Raw genomic sequence first — 20,983 nt, 5'->3', positions numbered from 1 at the left:
ATTGCTTTAGGATATTTTTCTTTGTCCTTAGTTTTCAAAAGTTCGATTATGGTGTGTCTTGTTACAAATTTATTTGTGTTTCTCCTGTCTGGGTTCCATCATCTTGAATTTGTAGATTTTTGGCTTTTGCCAAATTTGGGGAATTTTTGGTCATTATTTGTTTGAATACTTTTTCAGCCACATACTCTTTTTTGCTCTCCTGGATCGCTAATGACATAAACATCAGATCTTTCCATATAGTCCTACATGTCCCTGGAGCTCATTTTGTCTTTCAGTGTATTTTCTTTCTGTTGTTCAGATTGGGCAATTTCAGTTGCTTGGTCTTCAAGTTCACTGACTTTCCCCCGCTCTGTCCTATCCATTTTACTACTGAGTCCATCCAGCGAGTTACTGTATTGTTCAGGTATAAAATTTCCATTTGGTTCTTCTTTATATCTTCTATTTATTTGCTAAGATTTTCTTTTCTTTTTTTTTGCTGAGATTGTCTGCCTTTTTCATTTTTTTCAATTGTGTTTATAATTGCTTCTTGAATCAGTTTTATGATAGCCACTTTAAAATCCATCAGATCACTCCAGCATCTGTTTCACCTTGGCACTGGTATATGTTGATTATCTTTTCTCATTAAAGTTGAAGTCTTCCTGATTCTTGATGAGTTTTGTTTTTCTTTTTTTAAAAAACTGTAACTTGGACATTTGGGATAGTATATTGTGAAAGTCAGTCTTATTTAAATCTTAGCGTACTTTCTTTGACACCATGCTAGTGGGGGAGGGGGCACTGACTCATTCCTCCCAGGCGGAGGTGGAAAGCTAAACTCTCCATTTGGCCTCTCTTGACACTTAGGGTAGGAAAAGGGGGAATGATGCCTTACTGCTACTGGGTGGGGTAGAAGTTTAGGGTCCCCACTAGGCCTTCACTGACATCATCCTGGCTCAGATGTTGATTATCTTTTCTCATTCAAGTTAAAGTTTCCTGATTCTTGATGAATTTTTTTTTAACTATATCTTGGACATTTGGGGTAGTATGTTATAAGAATATGGATCTTATTTAAATTTTCTGTTCCCCACCTGGCCTCCACAGACACTGCAAGAAGATAGGTCAGTGGTGAAAGTCCTGGACCTCCACAAGACCTTCTCTGACACCACCCTGATGGGAAGGGAAAGAAGTGTCTCATTACTATCAGGTTGGGAATGGAAGTCCAGGTCCCTACGTAGCCTTCAATGACACTGTGGGAGGGGGTTCCTCTTAATATTGGGGAGTGTTGCAGGTCCTGGCTCTCCACAAGAACTTCTCAGACACTATCCCAGCAGGGAGAAGGAGGGAACCTCATTATAGCCAGAAAAGCCTTGGCTGACAGGGTAGAGAGAAAGGATGGAGCCACAGTTTCGTCTACAGTGTCTGACCAAAGCAAGGCAGTTATTGTCTAAACGTTTTCTGTCTTGCCAGGCTGCCCCTTTCCTAGTCCTTTAGCTAGACAGTGCAAGCTTTTGGCTGGAGATGTGTGGTCTTTACCATTAATGTTTTGAGGTTATAGCTTCTCTAGCACCCAGTTCAGGATAGCTGAGCCAAAAAAAACCCCAGGGAACTCACCTCTGTGTTGCTACTCAGGTCCCAAGGTCCCCAGCTGGCTTGCCTTCTTCCTTCTACCTCTCAATCTTCTTATGTTTATTTTAGATACAATTTGTAGGATTTGATTGTACTTAGTGGAAGAAATAGGGGAAAGTGCATCTCCTCCATGTTGTCTCAAATTGGAACTCTTATTTTTATATCTTTTGGTGTTTCTAAAATATTTCAAAATAACTTCTTAAAAGATTAGATGATGCTGGTGAATATTAAAGTATCCCACTCTCTGCCTCCTCACTGCTCTAGAGAGGACTAACTCCCTTTTCCTGCTCAGCCTTGTCCTTTTCTTCAGGTTTCCCCCTTCCATCCCCTCCCACCAACCCGAAGAAAAGAAATTTAAGCAGCTTCTGTTGAGAATAGGGCTAAGTGGCAGACAGAAGCCAATAGCAAATCATGTTACATCCAAATTTGATCATGGGAAAAAGGGTTATTTAAGGGGGTTTTAATATTTTTAAAAGGGAAGTCATTAGAGGGTTATAATATTTTAAATATTTAACTATTAGTACAGTACTATGTGAAGGTTCTTGCTCCCATGAATCATCATGCACAGAGGATTCAGAGAAGAGACCACCTACCAATCCAAAGAGATGTGTTTCAATATTTTAAGAACCAGGATAGTCTTACTGGCACATATTAGCTGAATACCAGCCTTATCTATAATAACTACCCAATTTTTTTTTCTGTAGTGAAACTATAAAGATGAAGAAAGTTGTTTAAAAATATTTCTAATGACAAACAGTACTTAATCAGAGTCAGGAAAGGGTGAACTAAAAGAAATATCTGATAATTCTTATTCCTTCATATTGCTAGAGGAACTCAAGAACCATGAAAAAATACATTAATTAATTCCTTTTGAGAGATGCAGTCGAGATCCTGTTGGTCACGAGTTAAACGGAACTCTACAATCCTTTCATAATCAGAAGAACAAAATATTTCAATACCCCAGGGTATACACTAATGTTATAAATGGACACACTGAAATTTCAAAAGCAGAATCCCAGTTGGATATATCCCAAAATCACTATCCACACAGCAATGCAGAGATCTTGGGAGAGTTTGCCGTCTGATATTTCAGAGCAGGAAGCAGTTGGAAAAATCATTAAGAGCTATGAGAAAAACTGAAATTACATTTCTAAAAGCTAAGAATAATTTACATTTTAAAAAGACACTATTTGGAATCACAAAAAAAATTGATAGAGAGAATTAAAGGCATGTAGAACATTTCTTTTGTAGGTAGTTGGTTGAGTGGGAAACAGGATCCATGGCCAGGTAAGACAAAGGGATTGGACATTGATCAGAACAAGTTTTGCGTGTTAAGACCAAATGTCAGCTACTGGTCTACTTGCGGCCCTGAGGGATTGGAGGGAGGATGAGTTTGGTGTTGAAACCTGGGTGGCTGATGACTGAGACCGTGTGTCTTCTGTGTTGGACAGACCCTTTGTCACATGGAATTGGCTGTTTACATAGCTCTGTAAGACATTAAGAAAAAAAAAAGACAGTACATAGAGTTAACCTCCTGGTACACAAGAGATTTATTTGTTTACAGAGAAAATAAACATTGCAATGTTGTAAGCACCAGAATATTGTTTAGAATTAATTCATAACAAACTAAAGGGAACAAAAGACATCCAAACAAGAAAAATAGGGGATGAGTTTCAAAACACATCATGTGCAGGGTTGGATGAGCCTTAGGCTGTGTAGACTTGCCCAATGATCAGAAGGCTGGGACCCCAAGTAATCCCATGTTACTTTTCTATCCCGCTCATACCTTCTGCAATGATGCCTGGGACCATATTCTTTTACAATCATACCTAACCTGGCTTAGTGCACGCATGTGTGTGCGCACACACACACAGACATGCACCCATATATATCCTAAAGTCCCTCCTAGAAAAGCCTCATCCACTGTGCTCTAAGGTTGGTTTGTTCACCAAGGATGAAGACACCAAGGATGTACCATAAAGTTCCACTGGGGACTATGGGCAGCAAGAAGAGTTTGAAAGATAGAGACTGAAGGTAGAGCACAGAGTGGCCACAGAGGAAGCCAAATTCTCCCTGGGGAGAAGGAGTGTAGCAGGGATTGAGGAAGTGAGGCAGAGGATTCTACAGAGAATGAGAAAAAATGGAGTGACCCATACCATAAGATTAGGAAGACTCCATCTATCAGGCAAACAGAAGCAATCTGAATCATGAAGGGAAATGGGCCTTTCAAAGGTATAATCAGAGCAAAAAGGGCACATTCCATGAGATGATACTATGGGACCAAAAAAAAAAAATAAGAGAGAGAGAAGAAAATGAAGAGCTCCTCCTTGTTTGCTGCTGCTGGTGCTTCTGTTTTTCCCCTCTACCATGGAGATGTTTTTCAAACTGGAAAGGGTAACAAAAACATCTTAAAAGAAGGAAGGCCCTGAAGAAGAAAAAAGACAGTGGAAGAGTAGGCCTCCTTTCTAAATCAGTTCAAGTTTCCACACCCAGGTAAGTTGAATCCCAGGGTGCTGGAGTAAACTACAGAAGTGCTTTCAGAGTTTGGTCTTGGAGAGCTCTCTGACAGCAAGAAAAGTACAGGAGACAAAGGACACTGCTTGGAACATGCAGAACAAAGGAAACATGGGAACAAAGATTTACAAACTAGTGCACTTGACCTCAAACCTTAGCAAATTCAAGTTTGTGAAAGAAGTGGTTTGTGCATTTATAAAACACCATAGCGGGTGATAAGTGTTGGAAAGAGTTTGCAAATTATGTCAAATTAATTATTTCAAATTAACTTAATTTCCCTTTTATTTGGGCAGGAGTCAACAAATGTATAGCCCATAGGCCAAGTCCGGTCTGCAGTGTGTTTCAGTAAATGAAGTTATTGGAACCCAGGCTATGACAGCTAATTTACATATTGTCTATGGCTGCTCTCACACCACAATGGGAGGGTTGAGTCACTGCAGAAGGCTCTAGCCCTTTACAGAAAATGCTGACCTCTGAGTTAGAACGCACCACTGAAATAGTCTTGTCTTGATTTCTGCAAGGCACGTATCAAAGTTTCTCACATAAGGACACTAGAGAGATATGAGTAGAAATCACATGGCAAGTAGGCTCTCCCTGGAACTGAGTCCCTGAAGACTTGTCACAGGACACTACTCTCAGCCAAGTCCTGGATCCTATTGTTGGCAGGGACTAGAACAAAGGCATAGGTAGCATGCTTGCTGGTTTTACAGAAACTTATAAAACTGTAAATATGGGGGCGCCTGGGTGGCTCAGTTGGTTAAGCGACTGCCTTCGGCTCAGGTCATGATCCTGGAGTCCCTGGATCGAGTCCCGCATTGGGCTCCCTGCTCGGCAGGGAGTCTGCTTCTCCCTCTGACCCTCCCCCCTCTCATGTGCTCTCTCTCATTCTCTCTCTCTCAAATAAATAAATAAAATCTTAAAAAAAAAAAACAACTGTAAATATGGAGGATGAACCAACACCCAAATGATCGAATTAAACTAGAATGTGGGGCTGAAACCAAAATAATAAAAAGAAGAAAATAAAAGCTGCCCTCACATAAGAAGAAAATCAAGTGCCTATGTGTTAGATGACGGAAACCTGGTTTGGCAGTTCGTGTGCAAAAGACAGGTGAGCTTAACTGACCCGGAGCCAATCGTATGACCTATTGCTAAGCAAACCACCCCTGAGAGACACCGGCAAGACGGCAGACTGGGAAGCTCCAGGCCCTTGCTCCCCTGTACAAACACTGAACAGTGAGACTAACTGAAACAACCTTGTAGGAGCTCAGTGAAAGAGCCCTAGCAACCAAGCGAATGCCCAATCAAGAAAAAGCCACATTTTAAAAACAGGAGGAAATTTCAGGGTTTTTTGCCAACCAGAGAGAGTAGAGCACTGTGCTAACCTGCCTGGGGGCTGCCTGATGGGTCTCTGTGTCCCCTAACTCAGGTTTCAGAGGGCCACGAGTGACACGGCTGGGATCCCACACAGCTGAAGCTGCAGGAAGAAGCGGGTAAGGCTAGTGAAGACCCAGAACTACGAACGCCTGGGGCAAGACATTACTAATTGAAGAGGACAAAAGAACATCTTCATAAGGTCCCAAGAAGAAGCTAGGGTAAGACTGTTAGGGAAGTGAAGACTTTAAAAAGTGGCTGTGTATGCTGGGGAATTGGAAAAAAGCATACGCATAGGTCCAGGAAAAGTACACGCCCAGAAAAGGACTGGAGAGACCTTAAGCCTTCACACTAGACTGACCCTGGGCTCAGGACAAGACCCGGGGCGGCCTGCACACTTGGAGAGGTGGCTGCTTTTTCAAATGTGATGTCAAAACATCACATGACACATAAAGAAACAGGAAAACATGGCTCATTCAAAGGAACAAAATAAATCTCTAGAAACCATCCCTGCAGAAAACTACCACCATCTTCTGCTTATGTGTATACAAATTTATAATACCGAGTAGGTATCTAGCACCTGACTTCTTTCTTACACCACACCCCATCTTGTTGGTTCTAGATAATACCATATATTACATTATATTATATAATAATATATATATTATATATATAATAATTACATTATATTATATAATATATAATAATATTATATTACATTATATTATATAATAATTATATAATATACATGTATATTATAATGTAATATATGGTGGTATAGGACGTTGCTATATTACTGTAGGACAGATATCATTCTCAAGGCTCAGACATGATCTGATTTGCCCAACACTGTGCAGTCAGACAAAAGTAGAAATGGAGCTAGAACCTGGTCTTCTGATTTTGAATACAATGTTCTTTTCACAGGTAACAGCCCACTTCCACTCTGGTCAGACTGTTTGAAATGCAGTTTTTGACTCTAAGTATCCCATTGAAGGAAGGGTACAAGAGGACAGAAAATAAGATGCGAAAGGTCTGGAAACACTGTCCTATGGGACACCAGAACCACGGTGGGCCTTGGTGACACATTTGGTCCAGAGCTCCTGGAGTTTTGTCCTCAGGCTCCTAAGTGGCAGGTCACAGTCTTTAAGGGGTTCCTAGAACACTCCCCACAACTGGTGAGATGACCAGAAAGTGTCTACTTCAGAATCTGGGATGACTCCTGGAACTTTGGTCTTGGGACTCTAATCCTTACCGTCTGTGTCCACCCTCACAAGTAAAATGCTTGAAAACACCTTATCTTGGCCGGCTGTCCTGAACGTAAGTACAGCTGAAGAGAGAGTCCTCCACCCTTGAGCTGGTGAGAAGCTGCCTGTTTAGGAACCTGCCTCTGGACATGCCAACCACTGTGTCCTCTTGTCCCTGGCAAACTAACAAGTCTTTATTCTCTTTCTGGCTCCCCTGGTCACCCTAAGGAGGGGGTCCTCACCTCCCCTCTGGGCTCAGGCAGAACTTCACCACCCACCCAGGCTATAAATGGAGGCTCCCTGTTAGCCTGCAGGTCCTACAGAATCCTCCAAGTTACTCATTGTTCTTTCCATTGCTCACAGAGCCCCACCTTCTATCCCAACACTGGGTTACTTTCATCCGTTCTCTCTCCTTTCACCTCTAGCCCTTCAGTCTCCACAACACTGTGCAAGGTCTTTACTCGCTGTCATTTGTGAACACCCCTAGTATGCCCAGAGACAAAAATGCAATGCCCCTCTTGTCGGGGCCTGGAGATACGCACTCACCTGTGTGTTGAGGAGCAAGGGGCATGAAGGGGGTGACGTGGCTAGGCTGGGCCAGATCCTTTAAATCTAAAACCAACGGGATTCGGCCAGACTCCCAGGGCAGAAGATGGGCCAGCAATCGGAAACCTTCCAGGCTTCTCTTCACCCTCACTGAATGGAGCCCAAGTCCTCAAAGACCTCCTGCGGAGAGCACGTGCCCGCAACCTGGGAAGACCCCTGCTGGCAGAGTGGCTCAGTGGGCAGAATAGCAGCCTATTCTAAGCCCATTCTAAATGGCCTACGTAAGTGACCTTGGGCACATTCCTGACCTTTCTGAACTTCGTTTCTCATCTCTAAACAATGGGAGACAAAAAACCCACCCTACCTCAGAGGAGAGAGTCTGACTTAAAACACTCATTTAATTAAAAAAAAAAAAAATCAGGAAACAGTGGGAAATAGATATAATTATGATATTAATATTTATATGAGAACCGTATGTAAAATGACACATACCTTTTAGGGCCTGATCGGCCTCACTATCACTTACTCCTGATCCCGGGCGGGAATAGACGCTGCCCTCTGGAGGCTGAAAAGCCATTTCTTTTGACCATGGATGAGAATGAAATACGGTAGAATAGTTCTTGGTAAGGTGGGAACCTTTGCCGCTGAAAAACAAAAAGTGCATGATCCCGTTGAGATGACAAGCTCCCGAGCGCCACACGATCTACACCTGTGACCGCACCGGGTCACCTTTCCGGAGCCGTGTCAGTGGCCTGTGCCCGTCTCTGTTGAGCTCAAGCATTCAGCGGTACCTGCGGCAGGAGTTACACAGCATCGGGCATAGTAAAAGCTGTACATATTAGCATAAACCTCTCCTCCAACCGACAAAACATAGCTGAACGCCTACTAAGGGCAAAGCATCGTGATGGATGCTGGAGCGGACACAAGACGAGTAAGGCACAGATACTAATGCCCAGGACTTTAGAATCGAGTGCAATTTACATATGGCATCTCCTGCTATTTCAAGGACAGAGGATATGAAAACGTATTAGGACAACACACTGGGCAAACCTAATGAGAGTCTTGGGGACTGTGATTTTATTCCCCTTTTAGGATAAGGTTCGGGTGTGATTAGCGTGCCCAATATCCCTGTGTTTGGCCCAGTGCACTTCCTGCCACCAGGTTACTCTCCTTTGGGATTCACCTGCTTCTTGGCTTCGGAGCTCCCGGCGGGGGGTGGGGGGGGCGGTGGGCAGCTTCACGGACCAGAGGGGAGAGGCTCATCCTGCAGAGCACTGTGAAGTAATTGGGCTTTGTTGCTTTGTTCACAGCAAGATTAAACATTATTTCTTAATCTTTAAGTTTATTCATTTATTACTTAGCTTTTCTCCTGTCATTTGTACACTGTCTTTCCCTCATTTACCTTTGGAGGATCTATCTTCCTGTTTGCTCTGTCAATTTGTGTGAACTCTTTATATATTGAATGTTGACTCTTTTGTTACATTTTAAGTAGCCTGCTGTTTTTCCTTTTACATTTGTTTTGGACCTAGAGAAACTGAAGATGTTTATATAGTCAAAGTGTACTCACTTTTCCCTCTGTGATTTTTCTTATTTCTCCAAAAACATTTCATTAATATTTTAAGCAACTTACTGGGGTTGACCCTTAAACCATGTGAGGGAGGGTTAGGGGTGCTGACCCTCCCTGCAGTCAAAAATCCACATATGACTTTTGACTCCACAAAACCTTAACTACTCACAGCTTATTGTTGACTGGAAGCCTTACCGATAACAAATATCGGTATATATAAGTTAATTCAAGCAACATAAGTTAATTAACACATATCTTGTATGTTGTATGTATTAGATACTGTATTCTTACTCTTACAATAAAGGAACGTAGAGTAAAGGCTATTAAGAAAATCATAAGGAAGAGAAAATACATTTATGGTACAGCAGGACACTGTACTGCAAATAACCCGTCTATAAATGGACCCATGCAGTTCCAGTCTGTGTTGTTCAAGGGTTAACTGTCTACACATATAATTAAAACTAAATTCTATTATGCAGAAGAGCTTATAATAAAAAGCAGCAATCCAAGCCCTACCTCTCCCAACACCATTTGTACTCTCCTGAGAGTCATTTTTTTTTTTAAAGATTTTTATTTATTTATTCGAAACAGAGAGAATGAGAGAGAGAGAGCACATGAGAGGGGGGAGGGTCAGAGGGAGAAGCAGACTCCCCGCTGAGCAGGGAGCCCGATGCGGGACTCGATCCCGGGACTCCAGGATCATGACCTGAGCCGAAGGCAGTCGCTCAACCGACTGAGCCACCCAGGTGCCCCATTTTTTTTTTTAAGATTTTATTTATTTATTTGACAGAGAGAGAGGCACAGCGAGAGAGGGAACACAAGCAGGGGGAGTGGGAGAAGGAGAAGCAGGCTTCCCGCTGAGCAGGGAGCCCGATGCGGGGCTTGATCCCAAGACCCCGGGATCATGACCTGAGCTGAAGGCAGACGCTTAATGACTGAGCCACCCAGGCACCCCAAGAGTCAACCATTTTTAACCACGTCTGTTTTTAGATATTCTGACAATAATCTTATTTGTAAATAATACGTTACTGGCTTTTATTGACTTACCAGTTTTAAGTCAATCTTTGGTAGATATGGATGTCTGCTATCATCAGAAAGGATTCAGCTCACTTAATAACACTCCCCCTGTTTTTCCTCCCCCAAAGAGCCCTATCACTGTTTTCAGTTCCTCCATCTGTCAGATCTACACCTTCATGTATCGTATTTCAATCCTGCGTTTCTTGTTCCATCAACAACAGATGATGCATGTTGACTTTCCACCTCTACCTCCTCAACTTTGTCATTAGAGCTCTACTTTTCACTGCCAGTGTTAATTACAGTTAAGTTTTGTCGTCAGAGTGTTGTCTTTTCATGATTTAGCCAAAGATTAATTTAAAATGTTGAAAATTAAGAGGTAATTGTTTATTGCAGAGCCTGGTGGTTGAAAGTGATTACACTTTCTTCCCTGTAGTTCCAACACGATGACTACTATTTCAGCACAGAAGCACATTTCTGGGATCAAATGTCAAATTCAGGTTGACCTCCACTTGTTCACACTCCACATTTAAGTTCATATCTTTGCAGTAGCAAAGGCTGATGCAAATCGGGTCTATTCAGGATAAAGCTTGTCATTTAATGAGGGTGTCTCTGTCTACCAGGATGATATTATGACTGTAGCAGAGATGAAAAGGGTAGAAGCAAGTTTTAATGAGCTGTCCTCAGGAGTTCAAGGCCCTATTACTAGGAAACACAGTCCAATTAGCTATCTGGGCTTGTCCTTGACCCAGGAGGAAATGTAGTGGGTGATGTAGGCATACTGAGGGGACACGTCCAATGTGAGGACACTCATGCTGTCTGGGTTATGTCTGAATGGCAAGCAGAAGCTGCAGTTCGTGGGTGGTAGCCCATGGCTGGAATCCAAAATCAGCTCTCCTGGAAAGCTCCCACACTGGGCATGGACACCTGCCTTCTGCTCAACCTATCAACTACAACTAGGGCTCGATGGCACCAACATTCCCAGGCAGAGACAGTCCAGGATTGAGCAATCTCCCTGCAGCTAGGGTTCTGCTTAGACGTTTTGAGTACTTGTAAGGACACCTGGGTGCCTCGGTTGGTTAAGCGTCTGCCTTCGGCTCAGGTCATGATCCCAGCATTCTGGGACCAAGCCCTGCATCGGGCTCCCTGCTCAGTGGGGAGTCTGCATCTGCTTCTCCCTCTGCCTCTCCCCTGTGCCCTGATTGTGCATTCTCTCTCTCTCTCTCTCTCAAATAAATAAATAAATAAATAATCTTAAAAAAAAAAAAGAGAAGAAGCTTTGAGTACTTGTTATCAACAGTTATTCTATCTATCTCAATTTTTCTCAATTGAATTGCTCATTGGAAGGAGGGAATCCCTCATACCAGGTTGGACTGAATTCTTCGGTTTGTCTCTTTTTGTCAGACAACAATTTTTGGAATCCCTTCACAGAATACTAGTCCCCCTTCAGGTAGAATACCATGATCCTAGGAGACTTTGTTTTCCAACCTCTTGCTCCCACATAAGGTAATTGAGTTTGTCTAAGAAGCACTTCCTAAAGAACTGAGACCAATACTGCCAACTTCTGGATTTCTCAGTGACTGAACAGCTCTTTCTTCTTGCAGTGGACAAGTGACATTAGTAATCCTGCTTGGGAGCTTCTCTCCAGAGTATACTAGACTGAATCTTGTTCTACTAAATACAACGTTAGATGCATTTATGTTTTATGGGCTAGACCTTCTATTCCAAACTATAGAAGCATAAAGTTTTCTTCCTTCTTTTAATTAAAAAACACAACAATCCATAGATTGTATGGCTAAATCTCTAAAGTAATACCAAGATAGTATGTTGAAGGGAGCACAGAAAGAAAATAGCAAGAAAAATGTCACTGGATTTTTAATACATATTAGTTTGTTAGATTTGGTGTAGCAAAGTACTGTGAACTGAGTGGCTGAAATTTAATGTCTCATGGTCCTAGAGTCTGTAAGTCCAAGATCAAGGTGTCAGCAGGTTTGGTTCCTTCGGAAGGCTGTGACAGAGAAGCTATTCTAGGCCTCTCCTCTAGCTTCTGGTGGTTTGCTGGCAGTCTGGTGCTCCTTGGTTTCTACATCACCCCAAGCCCTCTTCCGGTGCGTGTGTCTGTGTCCAAATTTCCCCTTTTTATGTGGACACCAATCATATTGGTTTAGGGGTCTACCTTACTACCTTACTCCAGTATGACCTTATCTTAACTAATTACATCTGCAACAACCTTATTTCCAAATAAGGTCACATTCTGAAGGGACGGACTCCAGCAGGTGAATTTGGCAGGGGGTGGGGCGGGGATGGGAGGGGCACAACTCAACCCATAACACATGTTCTGGTCTCTTATTTTTGAAAAAGACAGTAGGTCTTCATTTAAAGCACACACCAAAAAAAAGGTGGGGGGAGTCACAGAACAAGGTCTGTCTTTCAACAATTACTTTTTCCTTTCTATCAGAGAAAGTATTAAATGAAAATGCTTTGAAAGACAGATGTAAAAAAGTGATAGAGTTAAAAGACACACATATGTTACCACCAGCAAATGGTCAGATTTGAGGGTAGGTCTGACCCCCCCCTTTTCACCATGGGGACAGATGATGTATAAGCCCAGTGTGGCCTGTTAAGCATATTAATTCTCTGTTATGGTCTGAATGTATCTATCCTTCTCCCTTCAATTAATATTGAATATTAATACTAATTAGAATACTAACTAGAATACTAGGGCCTCTAGTAGCTAGTGAAATGGTAGGCTTGAAGGAACCCCTTAGAAGGCAAGGTTATTTTTCATCATCAAGTTTATGGGAGGAAATCCAAGTGCTACAGCAATAAAACTCAGAAATAAAGGAAAACAGCACTCATTTTTTAAACTGTCATTCTTATGACACATGCCATCAAAAAATATCCTTTTGCTGTGGCAGACCTTTAAGATAACTTTTTAAAGTGACGTTAATACTTCAAAAATTATTAAATATTCACCACTGAAAATATGGGAGAAGAACAAAGAAATAAAAATTGGTCATAATCTCATCACTACAAGATAATAATTGATTCTATTTTGGTGTATTTTCAGTATTTTTTTTCCTATACATACACATGAATATTTTTAAACCTAATTACACTGGATATACATATGTATCTCAATCTCCATACTTATTATTATATCATAGGCATTGATTGTATTTAACGCCTTATAACTTTAACATTTGTTTTAACATGTAGAGTGATGTGAGAAACTTAATTGTATCTAAAGGGCCAATTTTGGGCACCTGGGTGGCTCAGTTGGTTGAGCGACTGCCTTCGGCTCAGGTCATGATCCTGGAGTCCCGGGATCGAGTCCCGCATCAGGCTCCCTGCTCGGCAGGGAGTCTGCTTCTCCCTCTGACCCTCCTCCCTCTCATGCTCTCTGTCTCTCATTCTCTCTCTCGCAAATAAATAAAATCTTTAAAAAAAAAAAATAAAGGGCCAATTTTTTCCATTTATTAAATATTTCATCAAACCATCATGGATTCTTAGTTTTTTTTAGTATATAAAAATAAAATATATATCCTGTAAAGACAATTTACAAGTTACAAAAAAAGGATAAAGAAGAAAATAAAAATAACTGATATTTCTAGAGAAATCTCCCGTTAATAATATTCTAGTGCACTTCATTCCAGTCCCATTTCTTGTCTATTATGTTGCCATGGATTCAGAAGTAAACACAGCAGAAGCAGGAACAGAATGTAGTACAGAGCCTGCAAAGGCCAAGCACTAAAATCAGTGGTGGAGTGTCAGCTGTGGTCTATATGCGGTCTTCAGCTTAACACCTACTCAGCTTTTGAACTACACTTTGATATATTAAGCACTGGAACCCTGAAATGCCCTTTTGTATATTAGACACCAGCTGGTAAACATTTAGAAACACAAAGCTATACTAATCAGAGATGTTAATTGCAAATTACAAACACCAACTCTGGCTCATTTTAATACCTGAAAAGGAGTTACTGAAAAGCTTTCGTGTAGTTTATAGACTAATGAAAAACTGAAGAATGAGACCTATAAACTGGGCAGGAACCAAAGTAAGCTAGGTGCCAAGAACACAGACAGCCAGGTCTCAATACGGGAAGAGATCATCACTGCTTGCCCTCCACAACGGATTCTTGATCTTCCATTACCGGTGTCTTGATGGATCTCTAACTGCCCTTGCATCTTTGTGTCACTCCCTCAAGATTCAAAATCCCAGAGAGAAGCTTTCAATTGGATGAACCCAGGATATATGCCTGTGTCTTCCCTGGAGGGCCAGGATCTACTCCCTTCAAAGTCCATGGTGGAAGGTGGGGCCCTGCTCCCCAGTTTTAAGATTTCTCTGAAGCTTAGGGAGGAGTGCTGTGATCTTAGCTAATCAGCAGAAAATAACTGATTTTATTCGACAAAACTCAACTCACCTTTTCTCAGAATACAGTCCAATGGGAGCTTTAAAATAATCTTCACAAAGCTCAAAACTTTTCTGTAATTCTAAAGCTGTAAAATAATGTAGACCATTGATAATAGGTGCTGGCACCGGACCCCTGAAATCAGAAAACAAACAAACAAACAAAAAAAACAAAGAATTTTGTAATGATACCAAGCATACACACACATAATACCTAAATACCTAAATACTGACTGATATACCCACATAATGTAAATGCCAATAAAATCTATTTGGAATAATGTAATATATCCACTCAACATTTACCCCAGAACTTGTCTTAAAACACTAGCATTATTACATTCTAATTTGTAGATTAGGTGAATTTGTATTGTTTTGAATCTTCCTTATCCATTAAGTCACTAATATAGGCAAATTATCTTCCTACTGATTAGTATGTATTCTGTGTATTCTATTATAAACTCTAGTCCATTTGTTATGTGAGTCCAGCAATGTATCAACTGCTATAAAAATTGAAATAGATATTTTTGAATTTTGTTTCTAATCCAGTGCTTTGAAATGATACCAGAATAAAATATTTCTAAAAATTCTAATATTATACTCTCAACTGAACTCCAGTGTAAACTATTCTTTTTTCATCTTTACTAGCCTGTTTCCCCAGAGTGACTTGGAAGAATCATTAACCATTTTTAGTGAAAAAATCCTGTCGCTATTCACCTCAGACTTGCTAAACAGAGTTGCTGTGTGCAAAGTAGCCCAATTGCATATAAATGCATGCAAATTCGAAGCATCTATCTGTCCTGGTATGACCCATTTGGAGCTCATATTTAAAACTGCTTCAGTTCTCTGTCCCCAGTGTTTTAATAAGCATGGCCCTGCTGCTGGTCGGAGGTCACACAGACCCCAGCTTTGCTGCTCTGGAAGACACTGCCTATCTCCTGGCCATCACCTTCCTGGCCCTTCAGCAGAACTCTGTGTATGCCACACAGCCTATCTTTTGAATCAGACTATCCAAAGATAGCTTATCAATATGGAGAAAATTCATCACACTTTTTGGATATGTAACAAAGTGACAAAACTTGGTTTCATTTATATTGGATGAAGATTTTCAACAGATAGCTTAAAATTACAGACAATAAAAAGAGCTGAAATTGAAAAAAAAAATTTAAATGGCTTCTTTATTCTGCTTCCTTGAATCACTGCATTCTAAAAAGCTTTTTAAAATGCTATAATTAAGGTCTTGTCATGTTCTTACTAGCTTTCTGAAAACAGGGACTTCACTGTATTACTCAAATTTTCTAAAATGTGACACAGGAAAGAGAATTCAGAATATCAAAGCCTATAACATTAATGAGAAAATAAAATGCAAACATTCTATAGCTATACTGTGACCTAGTTATTCATTTTGAGTAAATATTAAAGCCTAAATGTGCCTCTTGATATGTAATAATTAATAGTACAGTAATTATTATAGCCACTAACTTCATGAAGCCTTTACTATACAGAAGAACTAAGTAAAAACTTTCATATTAAGAATAGAGAACTCATAGGTTAATAAAGATACAATGATTCCCACCCTCATGGAATTTACAGTTTAATATGGAAAGGAGGCTTTAAACAAATGACTTTGCACATAATTACTATTGTTTTGAGAGTCATGATGGACAACAGCAAGATATACAATAGGATATAATGAACCCTCAGTCATGAACAGCCTTGGAGAAGGCGGATATATATATATTCAAATTTCACCAGAAATAGCATTCTTTATAGGCTTCAAAGAATGAAAAAAAAAAAAAAAGCCATCAATTTCTAACAGCTATGAACACATTATGTCTTTTTAAAGTATATATAAATGAAAGGAAAATAAAACTTCTAGAACTAGGTTTACTACTGAATCACTGGGTCCACTTTAGTACAGAGGCCCCTGTTCACGTTGATGATTCATCTGGTATATTTGGATACTAGAGAATCAATCTAAAGATGCCCAGGTATAAATAAATGTGATATATCATTACCTTTGAAACAGGAGGGTATGATGAGGAGGTATCTTTCCCATCAGGGCCTGCCGGGCTGTCTCATATTGTCTCTCTATAGATTCTCTTTCCTAGGCAAGGAATATGATCAGAAAATTATACTGATGTTAAAAATATGTCAGATGGTGAAAGTAGCTATAATCAATATCTTCTTACTAGAGATTGTCAAATATGTGGAAAGAAAAAGGGGAAAAAGGACTAAAAAACAACTGGTATTGGTTCAGTGGAAAGAAAAAAAAAAACTTGGGCGCCTGGGTGGCTCAGATGGTTAAGCGTCTGCCTTCGGCTCAGGTCATGATCCCAGGGTCCTGGGATCGAGTCCCACATCGGGCTCCCTGCTCCTTGGGAGCCTGCTTCTCCCTCTGTCTCTCATGAATAAATAAATAAAAAATCTTAAAAAAAAAAAAAACTTTATAAATTAAATATTTTTACAAAGAACACAATATATCAACTTCATTTGACATCTAAATAATGTGGCAATTCCTTGTTAATGTTTATATATATATTTTTATCTTTCCAATGAGATTATCTCTCAAGGATATGTATTATTATTGTCTTTTTGTCTTCCCAGATCTTCGCACACAGAGTAGTCAACTGATTGATTATATCCAACAATGTTTCAGTACCACCCTGAAATATCTCCCACATTTCACCAGCATGTCACCATCACTATATACTTCAGTAAACATTTGATGGGAAAACAGAGACATAAAAGACACAATCACTGCCTTCAAAAGGTTTATAATCTGGTGGCAAAAGGGGATTTAAAAAGACAGAGAAAAAAAAAAAACAAGATAGCACATGCTGTTTTATAAATACTACAATGTATGCCTATATATGGATTATGTAATGGAGTGTGATCTGTTTAGCAACCGTCCAAGTGCTGGATCTCCTCACTTTAAGCAAAGCCGATGTATAAAATTCTCAATTTACAGAAAAGATAAATCAGCAAATTGCTTATTTGTTTTACATAAAAGACTAAAGAAGAAAGGGATTTATAATAACATTTATTTAAACAGCAATCTTTGCTTGCAGTAACTGAATCTAAAATAAACCTCTTTTGATTTTAATGTGACTACCAGGTTTGTCTATGAGTTGATATTTAGTTAAAATCACATAAGAAATGACAGCAAACAAGTACGCTAGGGGAAGAATACCCACCAAACCTATGGTTGTGAGCCCCTAACTCCGGGCTAACCACTTGTTCTAGCCTTGGGGGCTACCATAGTTTCAAGTGGTTGCGTGTGTTTTGGGGGAATTTTTCAAGAATCAATTTTTAAGGGGTAAGTTGATGTGATTCTAAAAAACATTTTTGCGTTACAGAAATTAATCTGCAGGAGTGATGCCAAGGTTGGCCCAGTGAACACCCCTGGGAAACAAGTCCACACCCCAGAGACCAGAAGTCCCTTTGGTCACTCCTATGTTTCCCTGTACACAGCGTACACACACCTGAGCATAAAGTGGGAGCTCAATCTACATCTTTAATGTACAACAGTATATATTTGGGGAGATAATATAAAGTGTGAATCATGTCTACCATTCTTCATGATCTGGAATAGAATTTGCTGTCAACGGTTGCTAGCTTGAGAAATTCTGGGTCATGCTTTTGAAAGTGTTCCTTAGACACCACGACACATGAAAGCTAACATGCAAACTCACTAAACACAGGCTCTCGGGTGTCTATTTGGTCGTCAAGACCATTTAACGGTGTCCCTGGCCATTAGCTCTGTGATTCTGTCTAAGCAGGACAAGGAGAAAATATCTGTCGGGCTGGAGGGATGGAGTCTGTAATGGGACAAGAAATGAAGAAAGAAACTCCATTTAAATTTCACCATTCAAAACTGTTTAAATAACCCCATAGTCCTTGCACTATCATCTCCCACTTAAATTGTTTCATATTACTACAAAATTACTATGTATGGATGAACTCTGCTGTCCTATCCACTCTCAGGTTAATGTGTTATTATTTTTCCTCAATTACTCAATAGCAGTACATATATTCTCTATTGTGATTTTACTTTACACCATCTTTCTTTTTTTTCTGTATTGATCCCCCATTGCAATTATATCATGACTGGGAGGATATGACAGTAACGGTGGAAGTACAGTCTGCATCTTTCAGAATTCCCACACAAAAATAGTTAGAGCAAGCCAATGGCAAAATGAAAAACATATCAAAACATCAGCAAGAAAACTAGGTGAGGAGATTCCCCTCAAACCCCAAATCAGAAGAGAAATCCCTTCAAACTCCAAAATACAGGTGATAGTAGCAACACCACCACATGGTACCAGTGTCTATGCGAGAGGAAGACAAAGGAAGCAACAGGGGCACTAAAACACCTGAGAACAGGAGAACCTCAAAACAGCTAAAAAGTATTCACTGGGAAGAAAAGCAGCACAATTGGGCACCACAGCTGGAATCCAGGGGAGCCTGTTCCTACCCCAATAGTAGGTAAGAATAAGGGGTCCACAGTAAGTTCTGAAACTGACCTGCTGGGGCCGTCTTCTAGGACAGGGGCCCACACTAGAGAAAAGCTGATAGGAGTGGAATCAGAATTAATTAGGACAGAGTCAACAGAGACAAAGAGAAAGTCTAGACCAAAATGGTGGAGGGGAACAGAGCCCAGAAATGCCCAAAAGAAAACTGCCATATATTTAAACACAATTCTAAAGAACCACACTTCCTTATAAAAGTTCGAAAAAATGAATTTCACATAAAAATGAGAAATTTCCTAGTAAAATCCCAAAGCTCTTATTTTAAAAAGAGAAAGGAGCAGGATAACCCCTTTATATACAATGAAAGTGTGCTCATAAAACAGATAAAATCTGTCATCTACTATTTCAAAACTAACTAAAAGACATTAAGGAAATAGCATAAAACATTAAGAAACAAATAAATTACCATTTTTTTTCCAGAGGGAGAGAGCACATGAGTGGGGGGAGGGGCAGAGAGAGAGGGAGAGAATCTCAAGCAGGCTCCTTGCCCAATGCAGAGCCCCACATGGGGCTCGATCTCACAACCCTGAGATCACAAACTGAGCTGAAATCAAGAGTTGGACGCTTAAATGACTGAGCCACCCAGGTGCCCCAATAAATTACAATTTTTAAAACTCCTAAGTGAGGTGACAGACCTCAGGAAAGAATTAGAAATATATGGGGAAAAAGTTACTTCAGAAATGAAAACTGAACTAGAGGGAATAGAAGAGTGAATAAAAACAACAAATAATACCTTCAGAGGACTAGAAAGTGAATGGAGGAAATTTTTTAAACTCAAAAAGAAATCAAGAGGTAACAAGATTCAAGAGAAAATGACAAATATTTAAGATAGACAAAGAAGATCCAACATGCAAACAATAAGAGCGCTTGATAAAGAAACCAAAACAAGCAAACAGGATAGGTCACAAAAACTACAATTCGAGTCTCAAGTATGACAGACTGTCATCGGCAGGCAAGAACTCAGGAAATGCTGCCTCCGTAGCCCTTCCTGGATCTAGCAGAGAATGCGCCTAGACAACAGAACTACTAGATATTGGCCTGAGGCCTAATGATGAGTATTAAGTGTGTACATATTTGAGAACTAAGACAAAATGAGAGTTAAAAGGGAGCGAACATATGACTATGTGCTGAGAGTGTAGCTGGAACACAACCACAAATAACCAGGGCTGGGGGTGGGTGGAGAACATGTGCAAACAAAATTTTTAACTGTTCTTGGTCTTTCTACTGGGTGCTAGTCGTATTGGTATTGTTATGCGGAGACTCTTCGGCCCACGATCTGGATAAACCATGTGAGAAATTTAGTGACACTGTAGTTCTATCATCTCCCATGTCTTTCAGAATCAGGATGCTCAGTGTGAAAGAAAGATACGTAATAGAGAAGACGACGAGTAAAAATCCCCAAGTCTTGAATCTGAATTGGAAATATTAACTTGAACTCATGAAGTTCATCTCATCTATGCACAGAAAAAGCCTAGAAGCAATGACCACCCCAGTATTGACAAGCACTCCTGGCAACCACGTGTCCTTGCACTATCATCTCCCACTTAAAGAAACCAGGGCTCCTTGGAGAAAAGATGGTTTGCAGGTCTGGGACAGGGAATGCACAGAAGAGCATAGAAGATCTCGTTCTAACAGAGAGCAAGACGGCTACTAAAGTCGACATGGATCATATTAAAGGACACAGGAGCCACCCTTAAGAGGCTCTGACTGGCCAAAGGTAGAACAATTTGAGTTTCAATAAAGATACAAAATGCAGTGGGTAGATACCATTCAATACATACAAATCAAGAACATAATGATCATAAATGATATTTAAAAAGTAATTGGTCACCATCAGAGAATAATAGGAAACCATTATCTTGAAAAAAGCAGTTAGATGGGGCGCCTGGGTGGCTCAGTTGGTTAAGCGACTGCCTTCGGCTCAGGTCATGATCTTGGAGTCCCGGGATCGAGTCCCGCATCGGGCTCCCTGCTCAGCGGGGAGTCTGCTTCTCCCTCTGACCCTCCTCCCTCTCATGCTGTCTCATTCTCTCAAATAAATAAAAATAAAATCTTTAAAAAAAAAAAAAAAGAAAAAAGCAGTTAGATAGCTGATCCTATATGATCTGTGCCACTTGGTAGCCAGGTGGTAGATGAGAGGAGCATCTCTTTATAGTATTATTCCAGCTAATAAATCTGGTGA

At 40.4% G+C, this 20,983-nt stretch overlaps 1 protein-coding gene across 1 annotated transcript in view; it reads right to left on the bottom strand.

Annotated features, from left to right (window-relative positions):
- Window positions 1-2,822: 2,822 nt before the first annotated feature.
- Window positions 2,823-20,983, bottom strand: part of LRGUK (leucine rich repeats and guanylate kinase domain containing) — a 103,871-nt gene continuing 85,710 nt past the window's right edge. The window contains exons 17-20 of the mRNA XM_035021137.1: window positions 16,288-16,376; window positions 14,283-14,405; window positions 7,770-7,921; window positions 2,823-3,089 (exon numbers count right to left, since the gene is read on the bottom strand). Coding sequence (XP_034877028.1) covers window positions 2,959-3,089; window positions 7,770-7,921; window positions 14,283-14,405; window positions 16,288-16,376 — 495 coding nt within the window. The 3' untranslated portion in view covers window positions 2,823-2,958. The remainder of the gene's footprint in view (window positions 3,090-7,769; window positions 7,922-14,282; window positions 14,406-16,287; window positions 16,377-20,983) is intronic.

Source organism: Mirounga leonina, unplaced genomic scaffold (assembly GCF_011800145.1).
Source record: "Mirounga leonina isolate KUSES-001 unplaced genomic scaffold, KU_Mleo_1.0 Mir_174, whole genome shotgun sequence".
NCBI classification, from domain to species: domain Eukaryota; kingdom Metazoa; phylum Chordata; class Mammalia; order Carnivora; family Phocidae; genus Mirounga; species Mirounga leonina.
This window is presented reverse-complemented; position numbering and strand designations above follow the sequence as displayed.